General features: G+C 40.7%; 1 protein-coding gene across 2 annotated transcripts in view; it reads right to left on the reverse strand.

Moving 5' to 3' along the window:
* Positions 1-23,788, reverse strand: part of Prex2 (phosphatidylinositol-3,4,5-trisphosphate dependent Rac exchange factor 2) — a 276,972-nt gene that overhangs the window by 116,316 nt on the left and 136,868 nt on the right. For both annotated transcript variants that reach the window (XM_060385865.1, XM_021653961.2), the window contains 6 exons: positions 19,753-19,889; positions 17,643-17,760; positions 15,319-15,503; positions 13,405-13,566; positions 5,940-6,162; positions 5,216-5,423 (listed from right to left, as the gene is read on the reverse strand). In XM_060385865.1, the coding sequence (XP_060241848.1) occupies positions 5,216-5,423; positions 5,940-6,162; positions 13,405-13,566; positions 15,319-15,503; positions 17,643-17,760; positions 19,753-19,889 (1,033 nt within the window). The remainder of the gene's footprint in view (positions 1-5,215; positions 5,424-5,939; positions 6,163-13,404; positions 13,567-15,318; positions 15,504-17,642; positions 17,761-19,752; positions 19,890-23,788) is intronic.

Raw genomic sequence — 23,788 nt, forward strand, 5'->3', positions numbered from 1 at the left:
TGAATAAGCACCCAGAAGTGGGTAAAGGTTTTTATAATAACAGAATAGGGGAATTTCAAACTGAGAATGTATCATTTTAATTTGTTTCAGTTCACTGAAACCTAGGCATTGCTAAAACTAGCTCCTTAAATAGAAAGATCAAAAACCAAGTAAAGCAATGCCTTAATTCACTTTTTTTTTCCACAAAAATATTTCTACTTGCCCTCCTGCCAGAGAGGCAGGGAGACTGACCAGAGCTTGCCGCCATTCCTCTGTTCTTCCAGAGCCAATGCCCCAGTCTCATCCTCAGCTCTGGAGAAGAGCATCTGTGGCGGCCTTACCACTCCAAACACATCCAATAGGTCCCACAGATTTTTCCCCTACCAACCTCCATCCAACTCATTCCTTTGTCTCAGCCCCCAGCTCCAGCAGGGACTTCCTGGATACTCACAGGACACTCTGGCCAGGGACACAGGTAGGCTAACTGTAGACCTTCACCTCTCCCTCTGCTCTTCCAAATCAAGTCCCTCAGTCTCATCTCTTGATGTATTTGCTGCTCACTCTGTGTCCCCCCCCCCAATTCTCAGGGTACTAACTAAGCAGATCCTGGTGGAACACCCTGACTTTCCTCAATTTTGCTATCCCTCCCGTGAAGTCACCAGCCCCACATGTCAGCTCCCTAAAACAGACTTTACCTGGAAGAACCCAGGGATCCACATCTATGCAGACCCCAGAAGACTTTCCTTCCAGGTAACACACAGCCATTACACTGCCCCAAGAATCAGAGAGGAAACAGAAACAAAGGAAATAAACACTTATCCAACCAAAGCAATACCAGATCAGCACCTACAATTACAATCTTCCCATTCCCAAATGCCTAGACACCAGAATAAAAACACAATCAGTAACAGCCAGCACAATATGTCTCCCTTATAGTTCAGAAACACTACCACAGCAGGCCCTGAATATTCCAACATGGCTGAAGCCTGAAAAAAAAAAAGACTGTAAAATAACCTATATAAATATGATAGAGGTCTTTAAAGAGGAAATGAGTGAATCCCTTTCAAGACCTGACATTGAAAACAGAATCAATAAAGAAAACCCAGACTGAGGGAAATCTGGAAATGAAAAATTCAAATGGGAACTACAGAAACAAGCTTCAACACCAGAACATAAAAGATTGAAGAAAGAGGCTCAGGCACTGAAGACACAATAGAAGAAATGGATACATCAGTTACAGAAAATGTTAAATCTGTAAAATTCATGGCACAAAATATAAAAAATAAGACACTATGAGAAGATCAACTTCAAAATAATAGGTAAGGAAGAAACAATTCATGTCAAAAAAACAAAACATTGAAAAAAGAATCATGGAAGAAAATTTTCCTAACAAAATGAAGGATACACCAATCCAGGTAAAAGAAACATAAAGAATACCAAATAAACTGGATCAGAAAGCTTAGAATATATGCATATATGAAGGCTATATAAATAAAATTGACAAATAATGGGGGAGATAGAATCCCAATTGAAATCTCTTGTCACCAAATGAAGCTTACAGTCCAGAACTAGATTATTGCCAATTAAGTTGTTAGCCAAAGGACTCCCATGGGAATTCCTAAACAACCAAGGCTGTTACCAAGCCAATAGGTTGCTCTGCACAAACCACAGCAAGTCTCCATTGCTGAAGACAACACCTACACAACTCATTGAAAATGGAGAAACCATGCTGGTGCCTATATAGTCACACCTAACTCCTAGCATCTTTGGTACAATAAAGTACTATCTATGCTACTGAAAGAAAAATGTGAACACCAAACCAGCCACAAACCCTTTGATCTACAATGATGTCCTGCCTGTAAAATATGCAAGGGCAATAGTGGTACAAAGCTTGTAAGAGCAACCAACCAATTTGACTGAAGGCCCAGGCCACAAGATGGATCCCATACCTGACAGAGCTTGGGCAATCATAAACCAGAGACCAAATAACCCATGGACCTGGAATAAAGCCAAATACTTTTAAAAAAAGTAATGAAAAATAATTTCTAATGCTATTCTGCTAAACTCACATACCAGTGCCTTGTTCAGCCCACCATCAGAACATCTTCCTACAGCACATAAAAAAATGGGGTACAGAGCTAAACAGAGTTCTCAACAGAGGAATCTAAAGTGGTCAAGAAGAACTTGAAAATATGTCAACATCCTTAGCCATCAGGGAACTGCAAATCAAAACGACTCTGGGATTCTATCTTACACCTGTCAGAATGTTCAAGATCAAAACCACAAAAGTTAGATCATGTTGGTGAGCATGAGGAGGAAGGGGAACACTCCTTCATTGCTGGTGTGAATAGAGACTTGAATGACCACTTTGAAAATCAACATGACAGTATCTCAGAAAACTGTGAAGAGATCTACCTCAAAGACCCAGCTATACCACTCCTGGTCATACATATATCCAAAGGACTCTCTATCCTATCACAAGACACTTGCTCAACTATGCTCATAGCAGTTTTATTCAGAATAGCCAGAAACTAAATAACCTAGATGTCCTTCAACCAAAGAACAGATAAAGAAAATGGGACACATTTACACAATAAAATATTATTCAGCTATTAAAAAATAACATCATGAAATTTGCAGGCAAATGGAACTAGAAAAAAATTCATCCTGAGTGAAGGAATCCAGACCCAGAAAGACAAACATAATATGCACTCACTTATAAGTGGATATTAGCTGTAAAGTAAAGAACAACCGTGTTAAAATCCACAGACCCAGAGAGCCTCAGTAACTAAGGAGGGCTAAAGGAGGAACTTATGAATCTACGTACAAAATGTGCCCGGGTACAGGTGGCACAGAAATTGAGGGAGTAGCCAACCAATGACTGTTCCAGCTTGAAACCAATGCCATGGGAGGGAGTCTATCCTGTTGGTATAATGTTCTTTTAAAATGTATATGCCTTACCCTTGTTAATTCAAATGCTGATTTCCCCACCCCCAACTCTCTGGTTTCAATCTGGATATTGCATTGTGATACTCACTATAAGCAGCCCGTCTCAACTCTTGTGTAAACAGGACACAAATAAAGCAACTAGATACAATGTTGTGCAATGGGAGGAGCCAGAGGACAGGAAAGAGGGGAGGAGCTAGAGAACAGGAAAGGGCGAGAAGGAGGAGGAGCTCGAGGAGAGGAGAGCACGAGGAGAGCAGAGCAGGAGGGAGAACTTGGAGGACTTGGAACATGAACCAGACCTAAGATTTCACAAAAAGCAAGTATAATGTGGGAAATCTAAATGTTAGGAAACTGAGGGCTTGAAGGTTTAGGAGGGAGTAAATATTGCCCATCATTGTGTTCTAGGTTAACTAAAAACCCAGTCTCTGTGTGGTGATTTGGTTATACAGCTGCTGAGGATTAACAGCAGCGTTACCAGAAGATAAACCGGTAGTAAATATTAATAACCAACTACAACACTATCCTAACATGCCTGGGAAGACAGGAACCAGAGTCTGGATAGCCCAGAGAACTATGATAAAACTCAACATGACTGGCCAAAAAAAAAAGTCAATGAAATGATTTCTGCTATACTCATAGATTGGTGCCTAGCCTGATTGTCATCAGAAAGGCTTCATCCAGAAACTGATGGAAACAGATGTGGACACCCAACAATAAAACATTAGGAGCTCAGGAAATCCTGCTGAAGAGGGGAAGGAAGAATTTCAGGAGGCAGAGGGGTCAAGGACACCACAAGAAAACCCACAGAATCAACTAATCTGGGCTCACATAAACTGAACCCACCAGGAGCCTGCATGGGTCTGACCTAGGCCCTCTGCACATATGTTATAGCTGTGTAGCTTGGTCTTCTCGTGGGATTCCTAACAGCAGGTACAGGGGCTGCCGGACTCTTTTGCTTGCTTTAGGGACCTTTTGCCTCATATTGGGCTGCCTTGTCCAGTCTTATTGCAACTTCATATATCGTGCTTTTTGGATATCCCTGAGAGGTCAGCCTTTTCTGAAGAGAAAGGGAGGAGGAGTGGGTGGGTGGAGGTATTGTTGAGAGGAGGGAAAGAAAACTGAAGTAGGGATGTAATATATGCGAGAAAAATTAAAAAGTGTGGAATATGTTCTAAGTATTTTGGAAGTGTAGGGTGATGTATGTGTATAAACTATTTACTTCATGTCTGCTAGCAATTCAACAACTTTATAACGCATGCACGATAAAGGCCTCTGTATATTTTCAGAGTCTTACCGTGTCTATCGAACGATGCTCATATTGAAAACATGAGCAAGCATATTTGGTACTATATGGATTGCTTTCCTTATTAGTTTCTACACTTTTAAAATAAATTTGAAATTTGTTATTATAACACATTTACTTCCATGCATGAGAACTTGAACTTTTCAAAAGCCACCATTTCTTCAGGATTCTGAACTGCTAGATGGAGACACAGTCACACAGCAGGGTATGACACACCCCCGTGGCTCATGGCCATCCCAAGCCTCAAATTCTTATGTAAAATAATCAATGAGTCTAGTTACAAAGGAGCTTGTGAACTGCCATTATCTTCTCTTGGCTAAAACTTCCAAATTATCGCCCCATTAATTCAATGAGAATAGAAATTCACTTACTACGTGTTAAGTATTTGTTACATTATATGGTGTACCACTTATGAAGATCTGAGGAACATATACTCTAATACGGTTTCCTGAACTGCAAAATACAGCACAAGGAAATTGCCATCTACATTAGGACATTCTTAAATGCACCCTGCTTGGTACTCAAAATTGGATGTGAGGTCTCATGCATGTAGGCAAATGTTCTAACACTGGTCTAGAATTCCCCAGTCCTTTTTTCATTTTTTTTTTTTGAGACAGGGTCTTGCTAAATTCCTCCAGCTGGTCTTGAGCTTGCTATGTAGCCCAGTTGGATCCTCTTCCTTCTGCTTCACAAGTAGCTAGGATTACAGACTTGCACAATGGGCCCAGCTTTGGACATATGTTTCAATTTCTTTTATAATGAAACTTAAGTGTTCTTCTTGTGTCCCTCTTTCTCTTGAAATTAAATGATTATTTAAAATTCCTATCCATATGAATTGTCTTTTTATACAATTGATAAGATGGGATGGAAAAGTTCTTTATGGTCAGCACAAAATTCCCACAGCTTTTGAACACAAATTTCAAAAACAACGCATTGCGTAACTTTTGTTTAGGCAAATTGCTGTGCATGACACAGCATACTTACTCATCTATTTGACAAACACATATCTCCACCTCCTTCATTGCAGCCTGGAGCTTGCCCAGATGCTTCTGATAGATGTCCTGAGTTTTTAAGTCTTCTTCTTTCAACAAGTATCGGAGGCCATGGCCATCTTTGTGTCCCAGTGACAGGCCGGAAGGGGCCGCCATGGTTGTGATTGTGTGTTGAATATATACCATGGGGTTCAGTTTCCCTAAGAAATGAAATCACTACATCATTTAACTTTTACTTATGGAGTCCAGTACACTTTAGAAGTCCAAGCTCATATACAAGAAAATGTCCATTCGGTGTTAAACTTAATTCAGAAATTAAAATTTGTGAGGCATTGTTAATAAAGTCTACAAGTATGGTTAATTCACTTGAACTATTGCAGTGATTCACAGTGGCCTCATGCAGCCTTCTTTTTAACTGTTATCAAGGCTATACATTCATTTCAGATATAAACCTTTCACAGTAAGATAAGCCATACATGTAAGGAAAGCAAGAGCAATCCCCCTTCTTAAAGGGAAATGCTGAAAGTGTAACTGTCCTTATTCTATATACACTTATACGAAACAATCTAAGCAAGTATAGCCAAGAATCCTTTCTTTACGAAGACAGACTTCTGTGTGCCCTGGAAATCTACCAAATTTTAAGATGCAAGAATAGCTAGCCACACATTGCTTAAACCCCTATTCACGAGTTGACAAAATCACAGACGCTGACATACCTGGCTCTACAGGTTTATTTTCTTTATCATGATGACTATGTTTCCTACTATCCAGCTGCACTCCAAAGGCACTCCCCAGGGAAGTTGATGTTTTAGGGTAAGAAACTTCCATCACATTGACATGGCAGTTGGTCGGGCAGAAATCACTGCTGTGCAGTGGGGAGATCTTAGGTTTGGCCTGCTTAAAGGTGGGCCAGGCTCTGTTCTTCAGCACTCGGGAGAACTGTAAATTAAGCAGGAAATGGGAACCAGTTGAACACACAGTAACACTTCCTCCATAACAAATATCAAGAGAAAATTAAGGCACGTGAACTGAATGAAGTAAAATAGATTGTAATGTTAGAATTTCGATGGCCGTTTCCATGCCCAGGCATCCCAATAAAGCAAACTGTGTATGGCTCAGCTGCCGCTGGGTTAGGTGTCAGAGAGAATGAAACTTGGTGACAATATAACTTCCTAGCACTTGGTCCCATGGGTCCCAGTGGCTGAGAGAGCCCAATAGAGAAACTAACCAGAGCAGGAAGTAGGGTTTTTAAACTAGGCAAGTCAGTAAAACAGTACAGCTATAGGTGGTCAAGGGCAGAGGAAGATGGGATTATCCCGTGCACCGTCCGAAAGCCACCCAAAGCATGAGCCTGCAGACCTAGCAGCAAGCTGTGGAGGTGTTGTCTCAGAGTGACAGGACGCCTGGGCTTCCCATACATCCTGCCAGACAGTTGAGCTTAATAGCTGGGATCAGTGAGAAGTTGGTCGTGTGCTCTTCTTTCATGTCATTGATAGGAAGGTGTCCAAGCATGGCTACTCTGTGATCCTAAACTTGCAGAGGCTTGCAATGGACTCATTATGTTCCTTCTGTGGTCTGTGAGGCAAACATTCTTGTCCCACTATGTTTTCCCTTATTCAAAGCTCTCTCTCCTCTTGTTCCCTAAATTCAATCTGGCATGTACATAGCTCTTCCAAAATATTACCCACTCACTCTGGGCTTTGTACAAGATTTTCAGTGTGTCTATATGTTTCTTATTCAGGGCCAAACATTTTCTCTTCAGCAGTTCTAGAAAACCATCAGGAATTAGTTTTCCATGAATTCTAGGCCAGTTTCCATCCCCCTGCCTACAAATCATAGGGCATTTGCAGCCTTCCTCATAATTAGGAAGAATCTCTTTACTCTCATTCAGCTGGAATTAAAAAAGGTCTATGGAGTATCATCTGTGGTACAAGAAGTAGGTATTTCAGAGAATCCAAATGAATTGTAGTTTCAAAGGCCTTTGATGTCTTTTGGCCTTGATGACAGGTCTATCACAGGACTGGACATGATGTTGGGAAAGTCGGTATCTTTATCTCTCAGGGAAAAAGGAGATTTGGATTAAATAATCCTACTGACCTCTTCTTCCTAAAAGTACAACCATGATCCTACTTTCTCATGCTGGTAAGCTGACTAATAATTTTGGCATTGAGAAGAACAAAAATTGACACCATCACTGGCCATTTTTTGACATTTTAAGTTAAATTCAAATATTTAAAAAATCATATTCCATAAGCATAAGCTCACAACTGGGATAAAGCCCATCTTTTATGCATACAGAGATATATAAAAAATATACACATACATAGTATAATGTGCATCTATTGTAGCCAAAATTAACTACATTGGGGTTCTTCTTTCTTCTGCACTTCTCTATCCCTTTTCTTTCACCCCTTCAACCCCGCTAGATAGAAGAGGAAAAGAATAGAGGAGGGGAAAGGGGTAGCATTATTTAAACTACTTCCTGCTGATTATGGGCACTGAATTCCTCAGGGCAAGCTTGATCTTTGCCATCAGGATATCTAATTTCTTCTTTGCACCTGACTACTTAACAAACCACAATCGACAGCATGCAATCACCAACCAGCAGCACACATATAGAGACTCTAATCTTTATATATACCCTAAAAAGTTCCCAGAATTTCAAATGACACACCATCAGAAACTCTCTGCAGCTGGCAAAACCACATTTCTGCTAGAGCACGAGGCAAATCATCATGAGCTGCTGTGAAGCAGCCCTGTATCCCCGTACCTGGGATTAAAACAAAAACATATTTCTATAATATGTCTGTGTTTTTTAAATAAACAAAAACAGAATTATAAAGTTCTTACTACAAATTATATCTTGTATCTAGCTGTATTGTTCAGGGAAGCAATACAGTGGGGATGAGAATGAAGCTGGCCTGAAATACAAGAAATTGTTAACAAGATTACCACCAAACTTGATGACTGTGTACACTGAGAAGAATTAAGGAACTCAGGGTAATTCTGGTTCTAGATCCTCACTTCCTGCTGACACACGTCCAGGATTTAAGGGAGGCTTAGATGCAAAAGTTCAACCCCATGTTCTTTTCTACTGTCATTTCAAAATTAAAATCTGATCTGAGGCCTCATGGCACAGAGAGGCACAGCAATAAATTTTCTTATGTCATAACAGCAACCACACTAAAAGCTTAAGATGCTCTTGCCTTATCTTTCAACCAACCATCCATCTAGTCAGAAAGAGAAGTATCTGTTTAAAGCTCCGAGCTAAACATTGGGGACACAACTTCGTATCCCATGAAGTATACACTCTAGGACTGGAACAGGAAAACACTGTGCATACTGTTATACGGAAAAACAGCCACATTACGATCACATGCATCACAAGTATAGATATGCGGAATGACGCATGTGTAACGAACACGTAATAAACAAGGTAGGTGATCAGAAAGGTTAATAAAGTCTGAGAAGGGGATGGGCAGGTTGATGCAATGAAATGGTCAGGGGTAGGGCTAGACACTAGGGTTGACGTGAGATGGTAGGGTTGGGTGAGGTAGTGTAGACTCTCAGATTCATATCACAACAGAAGTTCCTGAGCCCATACCCAGAAAGAAATCATAGCCCTGTGTTGGACTGTTTCTGAACTAATTCAAAATTAGCATGGAAGAAGCTTCTCTGCCAAGTCTATCCTGATGCCTCAGGAAATCAGCACTGTCTCCCATCCTGGAATGTCTAGTATGAATTTGATGTGTATACCAAATATACTTGTTAGAAACCTAATTCATATTATGGTTTAGGTATGAAGACCTATGTCTTCAAAGGTTCCCAGATTTGTGCCCAGAATGGCAGCACTGTTGGTCTCGGTATTTGTTCCCATCTGCTTTAGAATGAAGCTTCTCTGACAACAGCTAACAAGACACTGATCTATGAGTCCTATGGATATTTTTTATTTCACAAAAAGAAGCACATTGAAGCCTTCATTTGGAAGAAAAAGAAATGTTGCTAATAATAGCTTCAAAAATAAATAGGTAGGTATTGAAACTGGATTCACAAAGGCATTGTTTCTTGTTGACATGAACTTGATAGATTCATTGAACTAATTAATCTTCTACATGCTACTTGAATTATCAATATCCCATTCAAACTGGAAAGGTCCTTGACATACTTTTGTGCTAACCTTGCATCTTCCTATAATGGAAAAGATAGTCAACTATTTTAAGTTTATTTATGGTCAAGTGAGACGACAATGAACACAGCCTAGACAGTGACCTGACTTTTCTTGATTTACAGTAAGTGAGAAAGTATTCAGATATCTCCTCAGCCACATGATCTGAGACAAGAATTGTCTCCTACAAGCAGAAGCAGGACACGACTCAGCATGCACAGAGCTTTAAGACTCAACCAGTGACACATGTCACAGTGCAGTCTGTAATTCAGTGAGATGATATTTATCATCTGTGATCACTGCCCACTGAGCTGGCCATTTCTCCCTTCAAATGTCACAGGACCCCATTTAATTCCATGGAAATACAAAATACTTTAACCCCCCCCCAATATGATGTCTCTTCACAATTTTGGCAGTATATGCATCTGAGCCCATTGCACCCATACTCCTTACCCTATTCCAACCTTTTATTTTTATTTCAGGAAAAAAGAAATGGCATAATCAATGGCATAATCTTCCATAATCAAGTCATCACATCCATGTGTGTTGCCCCCCACACATAGACAGGGTTGATATTTCCATCTTCCATCTCGTGAGCTTTTAACCGTTCCAGGTTACCACCAGCTTACATCTATGCAGGTTGAAAAAACCTGAAACATTTCCACTCCGACTCTCACCCAAGAAGACTTTACTGCCTTGTTCTATATCAAACATTCAGTAGAAAACTGTGATCTCATTCATTTTCTAAGGATTACAACTACTCAGATCTCAAATTTGAGATTACTACTCAAATCTCCCCTCCTAATCCAGGCAATAATCCATCTTCTCCATCAATTGGTCCAGCCTCATGTCTATAACATTTGAATGTCATTTGTCCCTGTCACTCCAACATGCCTTTGTTGTGGTGGTCATCATTGTTGTTGAAATGGGGCCTCACTCTGTAGCCCTGGCCAGCCTGGAGTCCACTGTGCAGATTACACTGGCCTTCAAGTCACAGGGACTGATCTGCCTCTCCCTGCTGAGATTCAAGATGTTCATCATCACACTGCTTTAGTGAGGGTTTCAATGGCTGCAGTGAGACACTATGACCAAAAAGCAAGTTGAAGAAGAAAGAGTTTATTTGGCTTCTATTTCCGGATCATGGTCCACCATTGGAGGAAGTCAGGACAGGAACGTGGAGGCAGGAGCTGATGCAGAGGCCGTGGAGGGGTGCTGCTTAATGGCTTGCTTCTTGTGGCTTGTTCAGCCTGCTTTTTTATGGAACCCAGGACCACCAGCTCAGGGATGGCCCCACCCACAACAGGCTGGCCCTTCCCTCACTGATCCCTAACTGAGAAAATGCCTTACAGCTGGATCTCATGGAGGCATTTCCTCAACTGAGGCTCCTTCCCCTCTGATGATTGTAGCTTGTGTCAACTTGACACATAAAACCAGCCAGTACATACATCCTGCCTCACATGTCTTTTCATTATAAGAGCTACTATTGTTGACTATTCAAACCAGTGATTTGCCCTTCCAGAGACCATATTATTCTTTTTTTTTATTCTTATAGTCTGACCCACATGGTGGAGCATATAAACTGTATAAGATAACACATCAACAAGCTCCAAATACCAGTGCTGATGCCAGCTGTACCAGGCAAGTTCCCTGACAACTTGGAACTTCAGTTACTTTATCAAGGAGACAGGAAATGTATTATTCCTGGTAATAATTCTAGGTAAAATTATGTATCTAGGGAACTTGAAAGATGCCTCAAATATTGAGATCTTGCTGCTTTCCTGGAGCAGTTCCTAGAACCCACATCAGTGGCTCACAACCCTTTGTAACTAAGCTCTGGGGGACCCAATGACCTCTTCTGGCCTTTTCAGGTATCCACACACATGTGGTGTACACACCCACACATACACACACACACACTCATACACACAAAAGTAAAATAATTCAGTAAACTATTTCACACATTGCCTGATGCCTATAAGAGACAGCCCCATCTTGGTGGGACTTGGAGCTGGTGATAGGGGCATGCCTACTCTCACTTCATATACTCTGATCTTCCTTTTCAATAAGCTGCTAAGTGTGAGAGGACAGGAATCCTCAATTGACACTTCCTTGTGCCCCTAGTGGCAACCTGTAGGACCATGCTGCCTCGTATTTTCTTCCTGCCCCATCTTACAACAAACTTGCTTTTGTTATGGAACATAGAGCCAAGGACCTATGCGCTGAAATAGTCTGTCACGCAAAGTATTCCGTTCATTTTCATAATTCTTTGCAGAGGCCTGTTTATGAGCACTACCTAGGACACTTTGTCATATTGCCTCTACAAAACCTGGTGTGGCAACTGGTCTAGATGAAGAGAATTCATGACCTTGGGTACCCAGCTTCATCTGGTACATCTACAATGTAACCTCTACATCTATGAGTCAGGAAAAAAATCACAGAAGAGAGGGAGGAAAGATTCTAAGAGCCAGAAGAACAGGATAACTGCTGCTAAAAAGAGTGATCTTGACAGGGATACACACTCAAGAAAGCTCACAACACAGTGGTTGCTTAAGCAATGTGGATGGGAGAACATTCACCAGGCCACAGCCCTTGATGAAGTGCTACTGACAATCAGTGGCTGCAGACAGAGGTAAAAAACGGTTTTCTTCAAGGACAAGCTTCCTGATAGGTTATCCAACCCCAAAACATCAACCCTAAACATGCACATACAAGCAACGCTAAATGGGCTCAGTAGGTGTACACACACACACAGGGAGAAACAGAGAAAGGAATACAGGTTATGAATTTGAGATGAAGTAGGGGAAGCGTGGGAGGAAAGTGAGAGGTAGAAATGATGTAAATACAGTATTTGAGTATAAATTCTGGAAAATTATATAAAAAAAAAAACTAGTATGAAAGATTTCCCTTAGAAAATGAGCCCAAGATAGGGTATTGTGCTGGCTAGTTTTATGTCAACTTCAAACAAGCTAAAGTCATCTGAGAGGAGGGAACCCCAATTGAGAAAATGCCTCTGCTATAAGCCACCCTGTAGGGCATTTATTTAATTAGTGACTGATGGAAGAGGACCCAGTGCATTGTGGGTGGTGCCATCCCTGGGCTGATGGTCCTGAGTTCTATAAGAAAACACGCTGAGCAAGCCATGGGGAGCAAGCCAGTAAGCAGGACCATTCTGTGGCTCTGCATCTGCTCTTGCCTCCAGGTTCCTGCCCTGTTTCAGTTCCTGTCCTGCCTGTCTTCCATGATGAGCAGCCAAATAATTCCTTTCCTCCCCAAGTTGCGTTTGGTCATGGTGTTTCATCACAGCAATAATAACTCTAAGTAAGACAGTCATGAATACACATACATACATATATGACAGGGATTTTGATAAGTATAACAGATTATTTCCCTTTTCATTTAGGCTACCATGATGCAGAAGGCCAGATATAGCATTCAATTTCAGCAACTACATAATGATCTTGGGATCTATTTTCATATGACTTTTTTCCTTGTTCATTTTTTTCTCTTATGTTTATTTGTATTGGAAATAAACTTTGTGTACAGTACATTTTTATTACAGTTTCTCCTCCCAACTCTTCCCAGAGCCCTGACTGCCTACCCACCCAAATCTCCACCTTTTCTTTCTCTCTCGCATTAGAGTACAAACAAGCACCTAAAGAATAAAACATTAAAAAAAATAAAAAGAAAATAAGATAAAATAAAAACTAACCACCCAGAATAAGATTAAACAAATAAACTACCAGGAAAAAAAAGAGCCAAACAAAAAACGCATATAGAAACAGAGACACAGAGATTTATATACACAACACTGGACCCTATGATATATGTGCAAAAGAAAAACTATTTAGTCTCAAGTATTCTTTTACCTGAACAGACAACTGATCAAGAGAATTATATAAATGTTATTTCAGTAAATGAATACTAACAAGTGCTTAAAGAATTCATTAGGAGGTTATTTAAATGTGACTCAAACAATAACTTCAATAAAAACCTCACGAGAAGTTCGGACTGTTTACCTTTCTATAGCTGGATATCCTGTGATGTACGTGTTCAATCCTTTCACTGCACATGGTGCTGAATTTATTCTGAAGGTCAGCAGCTATCACTTCATTCAAAGAATTAAGGCTGGTGCAGTTTTGTGCGAAACACTCATCACTTTTGGCTAGGGCTTCCAGAATCTGTAGAAATAAATATACCCAAAAGAAAAGCAGCTTCAAAAGTGAGCACGTACAGTTTCCGTAAGTTAGCACTGCAGTTGCCTCGGCTTAAGGGGCCCAAAGGTACACCCTGTAAACTGACTGGACCTGTCTGTTTGGAATCCGGGTTTCACCTTCTCCTAATGATAAAAGCCTGCTCGGGAGGCCACGCCGATTTCAAAGACTTCCTGCTGGATAAATCAGCTCACTCTGATGGGGGTACACATCTCCTGAGCGGCTGTCAGAAACATTCACTCAGACTATTTCCCCTCTCATTTCTGTGGCAGAGCAACAACAGCAGCAAACTACGAGAACACGCTGATTCTTAGCCAGGCCTTGTGACTGAGATGGGCCACAGAGAATGTGGTGAGCAAACTGCCTGCGGAGAGTCTGAATAAATAAAAAGTTCTCACAACGCTTTGTCTAGGCACTTGCTTACAGATCCATACAGATCTTTAGCTTATGTGTCATGGTTTCTGATTTTGATTTTATGGATTTTCTGTGTATGAGAATGCATGTGTCTCACTCTCTCTACGTGTTCCTAGTGCTGTTTCTTTGTCTCTGTTCATTTCATTTTGTTTTGTTCATTTTGTCCCTTCCTGTTTATTATCATCATCATCATCGTCGGCATCATCATCAATGCCTGTTTGTATTCTAATAAGAGAAAGAAAAGTGTAGATTTGGGTGGATGGGGAAGTAGGGAGAATGTGGGAAAAGCTGGGAAGTAGGACCTTAATCAAAATATATTATACGAAAGAAATCTACTTTCAATAATAAAAGAAATAAAAGGAATTCATATTAGCCTTTTAAGGGGGGGTGGAGAAAAAAAATGTTATATTAAAGTGATCCTAATTCAGTGTCTGAGCTCTGCCTGGTAAAAGTTCCAGATAAAATCATCCAAATGCCGTTTTCAATGAGCAACTCTTTCGTGTGCTTCAGTCAAGTTGAGGCTCTGTGCTTGTGCACATACAGGAACATCTTCCTGAGAATTCTGATGAAGCAAGATGTCCCTGACAACTGCTCTCTTCATCTCTGCTCTCTTCCACCTCTGCTTTTCTGTTGACTGAATGGGGACTGCAGGTTCATCTGCTCACAGGTGTGGATGTAGAGGGCTGGCTTTTCCATCAGCAATGTGATAGGAAGTGATGGAACATTAAAGCCCAGATGTGAAGAGGGCACATCTGGCTCTATTAGAAGGGACAGGAGATTAACCTCTTTCATAGTACATGCCGTTCCATTCATATTTAATGATCTTCCCTCCTTCTTCCACCCTGTTTTCACCTAAGGACCATCTGACATCATCATTCACAAACAACTAAGAAGACATCTGCGAATCTATTTACAAACTGGGTTCTAAGTTTGCCAACAACTTGGCACTTAAATAATTCGACATAATTTTTTTTCAATTTCATAACATGAAGCACTCATAAATCATATACATTTTAAAAGCTATTATGAAAATTATCCAGACCCTATATTCTTTGGTCTGGATTAAGAGCGTAGCAATGATAAAAGATACAGCGAAGTCTTCACCATGACAGTTAAGCCTTGCCTGGGCAGGAGTCTCACCTAACTCAATACTCCAAGGATCAACGAGAAGAATCTGGTAGGTACTGAATTAGGAGGCGAGGTGAAAGAACTGCCTGCCGCAGCCTGCAGTCATTCTGCGTAATAAAGCAGACACGGCAAGGGTATTTATTTCGAAGGATCTTGCGGCCACGGAGTCGCGCATACCTTGGCGGTGAGGCTGAAGAACCCTTTGGGCTCCACCATCTTCTCGACAACGTTGCACTTAGTGCCCGCCGTGCTGTCGTACTCATACACAACCCCGTACTCCAGGTGGACGTTGTCCACTGTCAGGCTCACGTGCTCCTTCTTGCCGTCCAGGATGGCCATGGTGCTGAACTTGTCGATGACTTCTGGAATACAATGTTAATGTCTCCAGCTCAGGGTTTCTCCTCCTCATCAAGTCATCCTGAGTATCTGATTTTTTTTATTACTTTTATTTTATTTTATTTAGAGTCTTACATGTGACCTTGGCTCACCTACAACTTACTAGGTAGGCCAGGTTGCCCTTGAACACACAGAGATCTACCTGGCCCTTCCTCCCAAGTGCTGAGATTAAAGACATGTGCCAGGATGTCCAGAGAGTCTCTACATATTTTTAAGAGTTCTTTAAAGGCTGTTAAGTTAGACATGATAAATGGCATATCTATTCCTGTTAAAGCTTTAAAAAATTAAAGTAAGTATTTGACAGATTCAAATATTGCCACTTAACCCTAACCAGTCTGATTGATATATCACTTTGATCAGTGGACCACACAGATACTGATTTACACCAATATAAACACTAGAGGGAACTGCATCTTTTTCCACTTAAAATGAATTGGAGGAGCTGGAGAGAAGGCTTTGCCGTTAAGAGAACCTTCTGCTCTTGCAGAGAACCTAGGTCCAATTCCCAGCATCCATATGTTGGCTCATAACCATCTGTGGATCAGGTACCCTCTCCTGGCCTCCACGGGCACCAGGCATGTACTCAGTGCACATACATACACATGCAGGCAAACACCGATGCACACAAAATAACAAAAAGGCAAAAGTCTTTTTACAAAGTGTGTATGAATCAAAGTCAGAGATTTTAAAATGGTCTCAAACTTGGGGTGAAAATCTGCTCAGAGGATCAAATAACCACAGAAAACCACAAAGCTGGTCATATTTCAGAGGCAGGAAGGAGATCAAGAATCATTTTTATTCCCAGATGCTTGAAGTTCCCCAGGCAGCATATTGAAGAGAGAATTCATGGGGAAAGCCCATCATTATTCACTAGACCAAAATTCCTTCCAGAAATTTTAACTACACTCTGTTTAGCCTACATTCAGAAAGTTAGGAAGCAAATACCTATAATTCCACAATATAAACTATTGTGTGTAGTAGATACACCGTGAGAGAAAATGAAATACTTATTTAGGACCAGAGTCCTACAAGGGGAATAGAAGTGTATTCATGCTAATTTAAAATAGCAGGTTACTTTAAAGAAAACAAATCTCCATTTCAATTTCTAACTATCACATAAACCAATCTTCCTTTTGATGTGGACCAGTGCCAGCTTACCCCAAATTCGGAATAAAAGGCTCAGGAACTAATTCCTGAGTAAACAGCATTTTATCTTATGCTAACAACATTACTGTTCTGACGAGGTTGGGATAGTTCGTACGGTACACACGTGTTCAGTAGATCAAGCTCGGCATCCTTCCCTGGGTGAGTGCGGGTGTGTTAAATGTACATATACCTACCTCTTCCCATATTGTCAAGGTAGAGCTATAATAAAAATTACTTGAGCCAGGGGTCTACTTTGAAAGAGCTACAGACTATGTCAACAATATGTCGTCTTATATGTTCATGACTATATGAAGCAGATCTTATGAAAATGGGGACCTGATCCATCAGGCCTGGGGTGGAGGCAGAGAATCTGCATTTCTGCCTGGCTTCCTGGGAGCTTGCTACGGGCGAGCCACATAGAAATAGAACTGTTTAGATGGCATTCACCTCCAAGAAGGAAACCCTAGGTTGGATCCCCGTCTCACCTTGCTCCCAGACTCCACCAGACCCTTGACCTAGACACGTTCAATTGCTCAATCTCTTCTTCTCCAAAAAGTGTATCAGGGAACGGGTGAGACTTTCTGTTTTGATGGCTAAATGAGAAAAATCTAGAAAATGCCTGAAAGGCGGCCTGCCACAGAGCACAGACAGCACACCTTAATCCCCTCATTTAGGAGGCAAAGGCAGGAAGAACATCGCATATTCTGGGCTAGGCTGGATCATGAAGTAGGTGAACCCTAAATAAGTAAATAAATAAACAAATAAATACCCAGTCTACAAAATAGGATATAGCATTGCATGTCAACCACTCCAGTACTGCTTACATGTCTGAAATGACATATAAGTTTGACATCAAGTCACAACTCAAAAATATAAGACCCTGGTACCTGGGAGCAGAAACAAGGACTATGAAAAAGAATAGCACAGGCACACAGGGAAAAGAAAAAAAAGCTACCTACCTTCTACTTTGCAGTCAAAAGCATCCCCCGCCTCGTCTCCGGGGGGCTTTGAGTGGGACTTCTGGAGGTCTTCCTGAGCACTCTCAAGGCTATCATAAACCCACTGTATGGAATCTTGCTGGAAAGGGGGGGAGGGAAGTGAGAACTCTCAGAGACACTGTATAGTTGCCAGAATGTGTATTGACTTCGTAGCCCCACCTTAGAGAGAAGCTTGAGAAGCTTGTTTGTTCATTTTTCTAGTTTAACAATGAAGTAAATAAAATTTGAAAAAAAGAAATAAAATATCAGAAAGGACAGCCAAAGACAATTCAACACGCTGACTTTTTCAATCCTAAATTATCTTCAGATGTTCTCTACATATTTATCATTAAGATGCACTCCTTAAAGTAGGATACAGTTCTCAAATGTCTTACCGAAGGTCTCAAGCATACTTTTAAGTGAGATATAAATTATACCTTAAGATAAGCAAATGCTAATGGGCAATTATTTGTGGCACCAATTATCTATAATTATGCACACCATTTTAAGGTCCTAACAGACACTTATGTTTAATATATCAATGGTATTATGAATCAAACAAATGTGAGAGTTTGGAAGAACACCTCCCACCATACTGAATTTCCAAGTCATGGAACATCCTTTCATATCGTACATAACTCATCCTACATTTTAACTGAAACAGCAGTTCCAATCTTATTTAGAGAGACAAGACAGATGAAATTATTTCCAAATAAACGCTTCAAGGGTTCCATGGCTTTAAGGTTTATAAATAAGATGATAAATCAAATTGAACTCAACTATTTAAGTGTAATATAATGTGTCACATCGACTTTTCCCTAAATCAGCTCCACAATTGTGTCTAGCTAGTGTGCTGCTATAAATCACTAAAATGAGAGCTAGGTTTTGTAGATGTGCTAGAACTCAGGAATAGGGGCATGCTTTACATTCATGAGGCTCTAGGCTCAATCCTCAACACTACAGACTCAGACTCTACCTAGCAGTGTATCAAAGCAGATGCTGACACTCATAACCAAACCTTCCGCAGAGTGCAGGGCATCATAGAAAGAAGGGGGAGTTAGTATGACCTAGAGGGGACAGGAGCTCCACAAGGACCAAATATATCTGGGCACAGGGGTCTTTTATGAGACCGTTTCTTCAACCATGGATTTGAATTTTTAAGCGTTATCCTCTGATCCGTTAAATGCCACCAAAAGATGAAACTGCATAGCCCATGGCAGCTCAATATCCAAGTGGATTCCCTAGTTAGGGGAACAGGGACTGTCTCTGGAATGAACTCAATGGCAGGCTCTTTGACCTTCCCACACCCCGAGGGAGGAGCAGCCTTGCTAGGCCACAGAGCTGGACATTGAAGCCAGTCCTGGTGATAAGCTAGGGTCAGATGGAAGGGGAGGAGGACCTCCCCTATCAGTGGACTTGGAAAGGGACAGGGAGGAGATGAGGGAGAGATTGTGGGACTGGGAGGGAATGAGGGAGTGGGCTATGGCTGGGATACAAAGTAAATAACCTGTGATCAAAATAAAAAAATAAAAATTATAAAAAATTCAAATTCAGTTACATCTAAAAATTAACTCTATAAAATCTACAGTCAATACTGTTTCATAGAATTTTTGTCAGGAAGCGTATATCTATATATACACACTCTTGACCACTATATATTCTAAAGTATCTCAAGAAAACATTTCATAGCTGTAGATTTAACACTGGTAAACTCTTAGCAGAAACACAAGCTAAGAAAGAAGCTCATTGGTGGGAACTTGTCTTGTATGCATCCAACCTTTGCTTCAACCCCCAGGCACAATGGCATTTAAAAAGGAAAGAGGGACAGAAGGAATAGGGGGAAATGCCCCAGAACCTGTTTTTAAACAAGCAATTAGGGTATAAGAATAACATGTAATGATAAAATATAATTTTTTAAACATAGCCAAAACCACTTAGTCTTAACTCATAAGATAAAACAATCATAATGAAATTCATAGTGCTGTGCTTAAGTCGGAAGAATATTTAAGACCGAAAGCTTTACATGCATTAGCCTATGCCATCCCTGAAGTATTTCACGCAAGTTTTCAGTTAAATCTGATCCTGAATGTACCTTCATTGGACGCTTGTACTTCCGGCAGGCTGTCACGTGTGCGATGACGCTGGCATGTGTCTCTTTGCTGACATTGATTCCATTTACTTTGATAATACACTGTCCTGGGTGAAGGCCAGCTGCTGCAGCCACGGTACCTTTATATAAATAAACAAGGAAAACTGTCCAAATCAAATGTCCGCAAAAGCACACCCCAGCATCAAATGCAGAACAATGGAAGCCATTTGAAACATATCAACGCATACCTAAAACGTTCCTGATGAATCTAGTTCAGAGAACAGTGACCCTCAATCTTTCTGGCTCTTTACCCAAGATCCATACTGGGATTAATAAAATATCCCACCTCCTCCACAGTAATTATTTTGAAGGAGTATGGCAGAGTGACCCTTACAGGCTAATCAGATGTTTCTCTTTCAATGTCTAGTCAATCTAACTTTCTAAATATATGGTTAAAAAAAATGTGGAAGACCAGAAACATACACTTTATTTACTTTGCTTACAAAACCCTTAATGCTGAGATAATATTACTCTTGTTTTTCAAACACCAACAATTTAATGTGCACATAAAAATGAATTCTTTGAAATCTTGCAGTCTTTCTTCTGTATGTACATCGGTGCGCATGTTCACGTGAATGGCACACATGTACGTGTGTGTATGTGTGTGTGTGTATTGCATGCATACACAAAAAGTCAATAATGAGTGCTTTTTAGATTACCTTTCACTTTATTTTTTGGAATGGGGCTTTCCCACCCACTCTGAAATTAAATTCTTAGCTAGACTGGCTGTCTAGCAAGCTCCCGGAACTATCCTATTTCTGTCTCTCCAGTGCTAGACTTCTAGGTGTGAACTAGTTTTGTTGTTGTTGTTGTTTGCTTGTTTTTTGTTTTTGTTTTTAAATGTGGGTGCTGGAGATTCGAACTCAGGTCCAACAAACAGTGCAAGCACTTCAACTGAATCATCTCTCTAGTCCTAAAAAGAAATTTGTACGGAAAAAAAAAAATCAAGTCAATTAGCAATTATGACTGGTTGCTGGAAGATAAATGAGAATTTGGGAACCAGAGAACTGTGAACAATGGAATTAAACAGTCATCAATCGTCCAGTCACTTTTTGTGCACAGGCACATAAATCTGTACCAATGTAAATGTATCTATGTTCATATGAGCATGGCATGGCCTAACTGTAGACTTAAGATTTTCTTAAGTCTGAGCAAAATCAACATGAACAAAGATTGTTAATGAATTTTTACAATACACACACACATATATATATGTGTGTGTTACATATACACACACACATATATATATGTGTGTGTATATATATAACCAATGTCCATAAAAGTTACCATATAGTGGAAAAGATTTCTATTGCAAGCAATTCACTCATAAAAGAATCACAAACAAATTTTTAAACTTTTATATTTAAGAATACACATTTTTGCCAGGCACAGTGGCACATGCCTGTAATCCCAGCACTTGGAAAAGCAGATGTAGGCACATCTCTGTGAGTCTTAGGCCAGCCTGGTCTATAAAGTGAGTCCAGGACAGCCAAGGCTACACAGAGAAACCCTGTCTCATCAAAAGAGAAAACAAACAAAAAACAACAACAAAAACAACCTTTTTTTTCTCTGTTCAGTCCTCTCTTAAGGCTCATCCTTAGAAATGGTTTTCCTAAACTGAACTGAGCCTTAGGCAAGAAGGGACACTTCAGCAGAGAGCAATGCTCTAAGTCGGAAAATCATTAGCCATCTGGACATACAATTTTGTGTGCAAGCTTGGGGTTGGTTGGGGAGAGTGTGAGCTAAGAATTGTTACAGTGGGTGAAAATGAGACTGACTGAGAGCGAGCCCCTCTCCAGGAATCTTAGCTGCCTGTTGGGGAGGCTCTGGAGTCTGAACTTTATTGTACTTGGAGGGTGCTGAAGGGCACATGTCTTAGAGCCTGGGTGCCTGTGAGGTAAGAAAGAAGTGCATCTTGGGAGTCAGGAGGCAAGGGTGAGAAGGAGAAAGAACCAGAAGAGCTGGATCCTGTGAAGAGACATGAAGGCCTCAGCAGGACAGAGACAGCCTCCAGGAAGCACAGGGTCCATCACTCCGCCAGACTGCTGAGCTGATTGTGTTGTGTTGTTTCTTTTTTTCTTTTTTCTTCCCCCCACCCCAGCTGTTGAAAGAGCTGAAGGTGCCTAGATTAATCCAAGGCTGAACTCTAGTGGCCTGGAAGCAGCAATGCTAGCAAGAATGACCACGGTGACCCTTTCTTGTGGCATAATTTGACAATGAACCACCACTGGATTAAAATAAAATTGGGAAGGAAAGACAGCAGGGGCCCCCATTTAAAAAAAAAAAAGCATGAACACAGTGGCCACCCACTCGGCGATGGGGGCCACAGCGCCACACATTCAGGTTTGGGGTGACTATCCCCAGGCACGAGGCAAACTTCTGTTCCGGGCTAGTGAAAGCAGAAGGGATGGGTTATGTCACCTTATACATTTGTTCTACAGTATTGAAAGAGCTGTCAGAAAGGCTTCAAATGTTTATCCATCCATTGTGGAATCCTAAGTGGAAAGATACTCTTTCTGAAGGAAGGTTTCTTTTTTAATTATATGCATACTAGTTAATTTTATAATATTATATGGTTTTGATAGAAACGCCCTTTCAAAATGTTCCTGGTGTCAGAATGGAATGAAAATACATACCACAAGAGCTTTTTATTTCTCATTTGCCTTTCAAAGAAGTAAAGTAAAATAAAAACAGGCTTTTAGGCACTGAAATGATTTGATTTAGAATGAATTTCATGATGAGATTTACTGAGGACTCAAAGAAAAAAAAGTTGAATAAAATATATAGCACCAGGATATCAAGCTTACAGGATTCTACAAAGCCTGAAAACTCACATTTTTAAATTACTGCCCAAAACCCTAAAATATATTTGCTGCTAAGAAAAATATAAATATATAACCTTAAAATCATCATTAATTTAAACCAAAGTGTACAAAAAAAATCATGACTGTGGTTGTCATTCTTCAATTAAATTTGTAATGATAATAATATACCAAAGCCCTTGTAAGGGGAACAGGGCCTGTCTCTGACATGAACTCAGGGGTTGGCTCTTTGACTACCACCCCCTGAGGGGGGAGCAGCCTTGCCAGGCCACAGAGGAAGACCAGGCAGCCAGTTCTGAAGATACCTGATAAACTAGTGTCAGATGGAAGGGGAGGAGGACCTCCCCTACCAGTGGACTAGGAAAGGGGAACAGGAGGAGAAGAGGGAGGGAGGGTGGGATTGGGAGGAGATGAGGGAGGGGGCTATAGCTGAATACAAAGTGAATGAACTGTAATAAATAAATAAATAAACAAACAAACAAATAAATAAATAGAATGAAGGAATATAAGTACACATTGCAGTTTTGCCATCATAATAGATCAGAGGTGAGGCTTTGGGGGCAAAATTTACATCTTGTGGCAAGTCACCAATAAAATGTGTTCTAAGAATTGTAAAAAATAAAAATAAATATGCTAAAGGATTTTGGGGGTGCTATTTATTTATTAACGGGTTTTGTGAATGACTTCATGTGTATGTGGGTGTGAGAGTTATGTGTGTATGAGTGAGAATGTGTGTGAGTGAATGTTTGTGTGGTATGTAGTGTGTGTGTGTGTGTGGTATGTACATATGTATGCACATGTGGAGAGCAGAGATTGGTACCAGGTGTCCTTCCTAGAACACTGTACCTCAGTTTTTGAGCCAAGTCTCTCTCTGAGCCTAGAATTTGTCATCAGGCTGTGTAAGACAGCCAGAAAGCACAGGGGTTCCCCAGAGCTGGGATTACAGATAATTGCTGACACACAAGGCTCCTCCTGGCATTTTGTCTTTAATGTGAGTCTTAGTGATCTTAACTCACAATCTCAGGCTTGCGGGCAAGTACATCGCCTCCTGAGCAATCTCTCCAGCTCTCTCGTGTGTTTGGAGAATGGTCTTACTCTCACCCGAGCTGGCTGCAGATTTGAACCATGCTGCTTTGGCTTTCCTGAGTGCCGGAAAG

Source organism: Meriones unguiculatus, chromosome 6 (genome assembly GCF_030254825.1).
Source record: "Meriones unguiculatus strain TT.TT164.6M chromosome 6, Bangor_MerUng_6.1, whole genome shotgun sequence".
NCBI lineage: Eukaryota > Metazoa > Chordata > Mammalia > Rodentia > Muridae > Meriones > Meriones unguiculatus.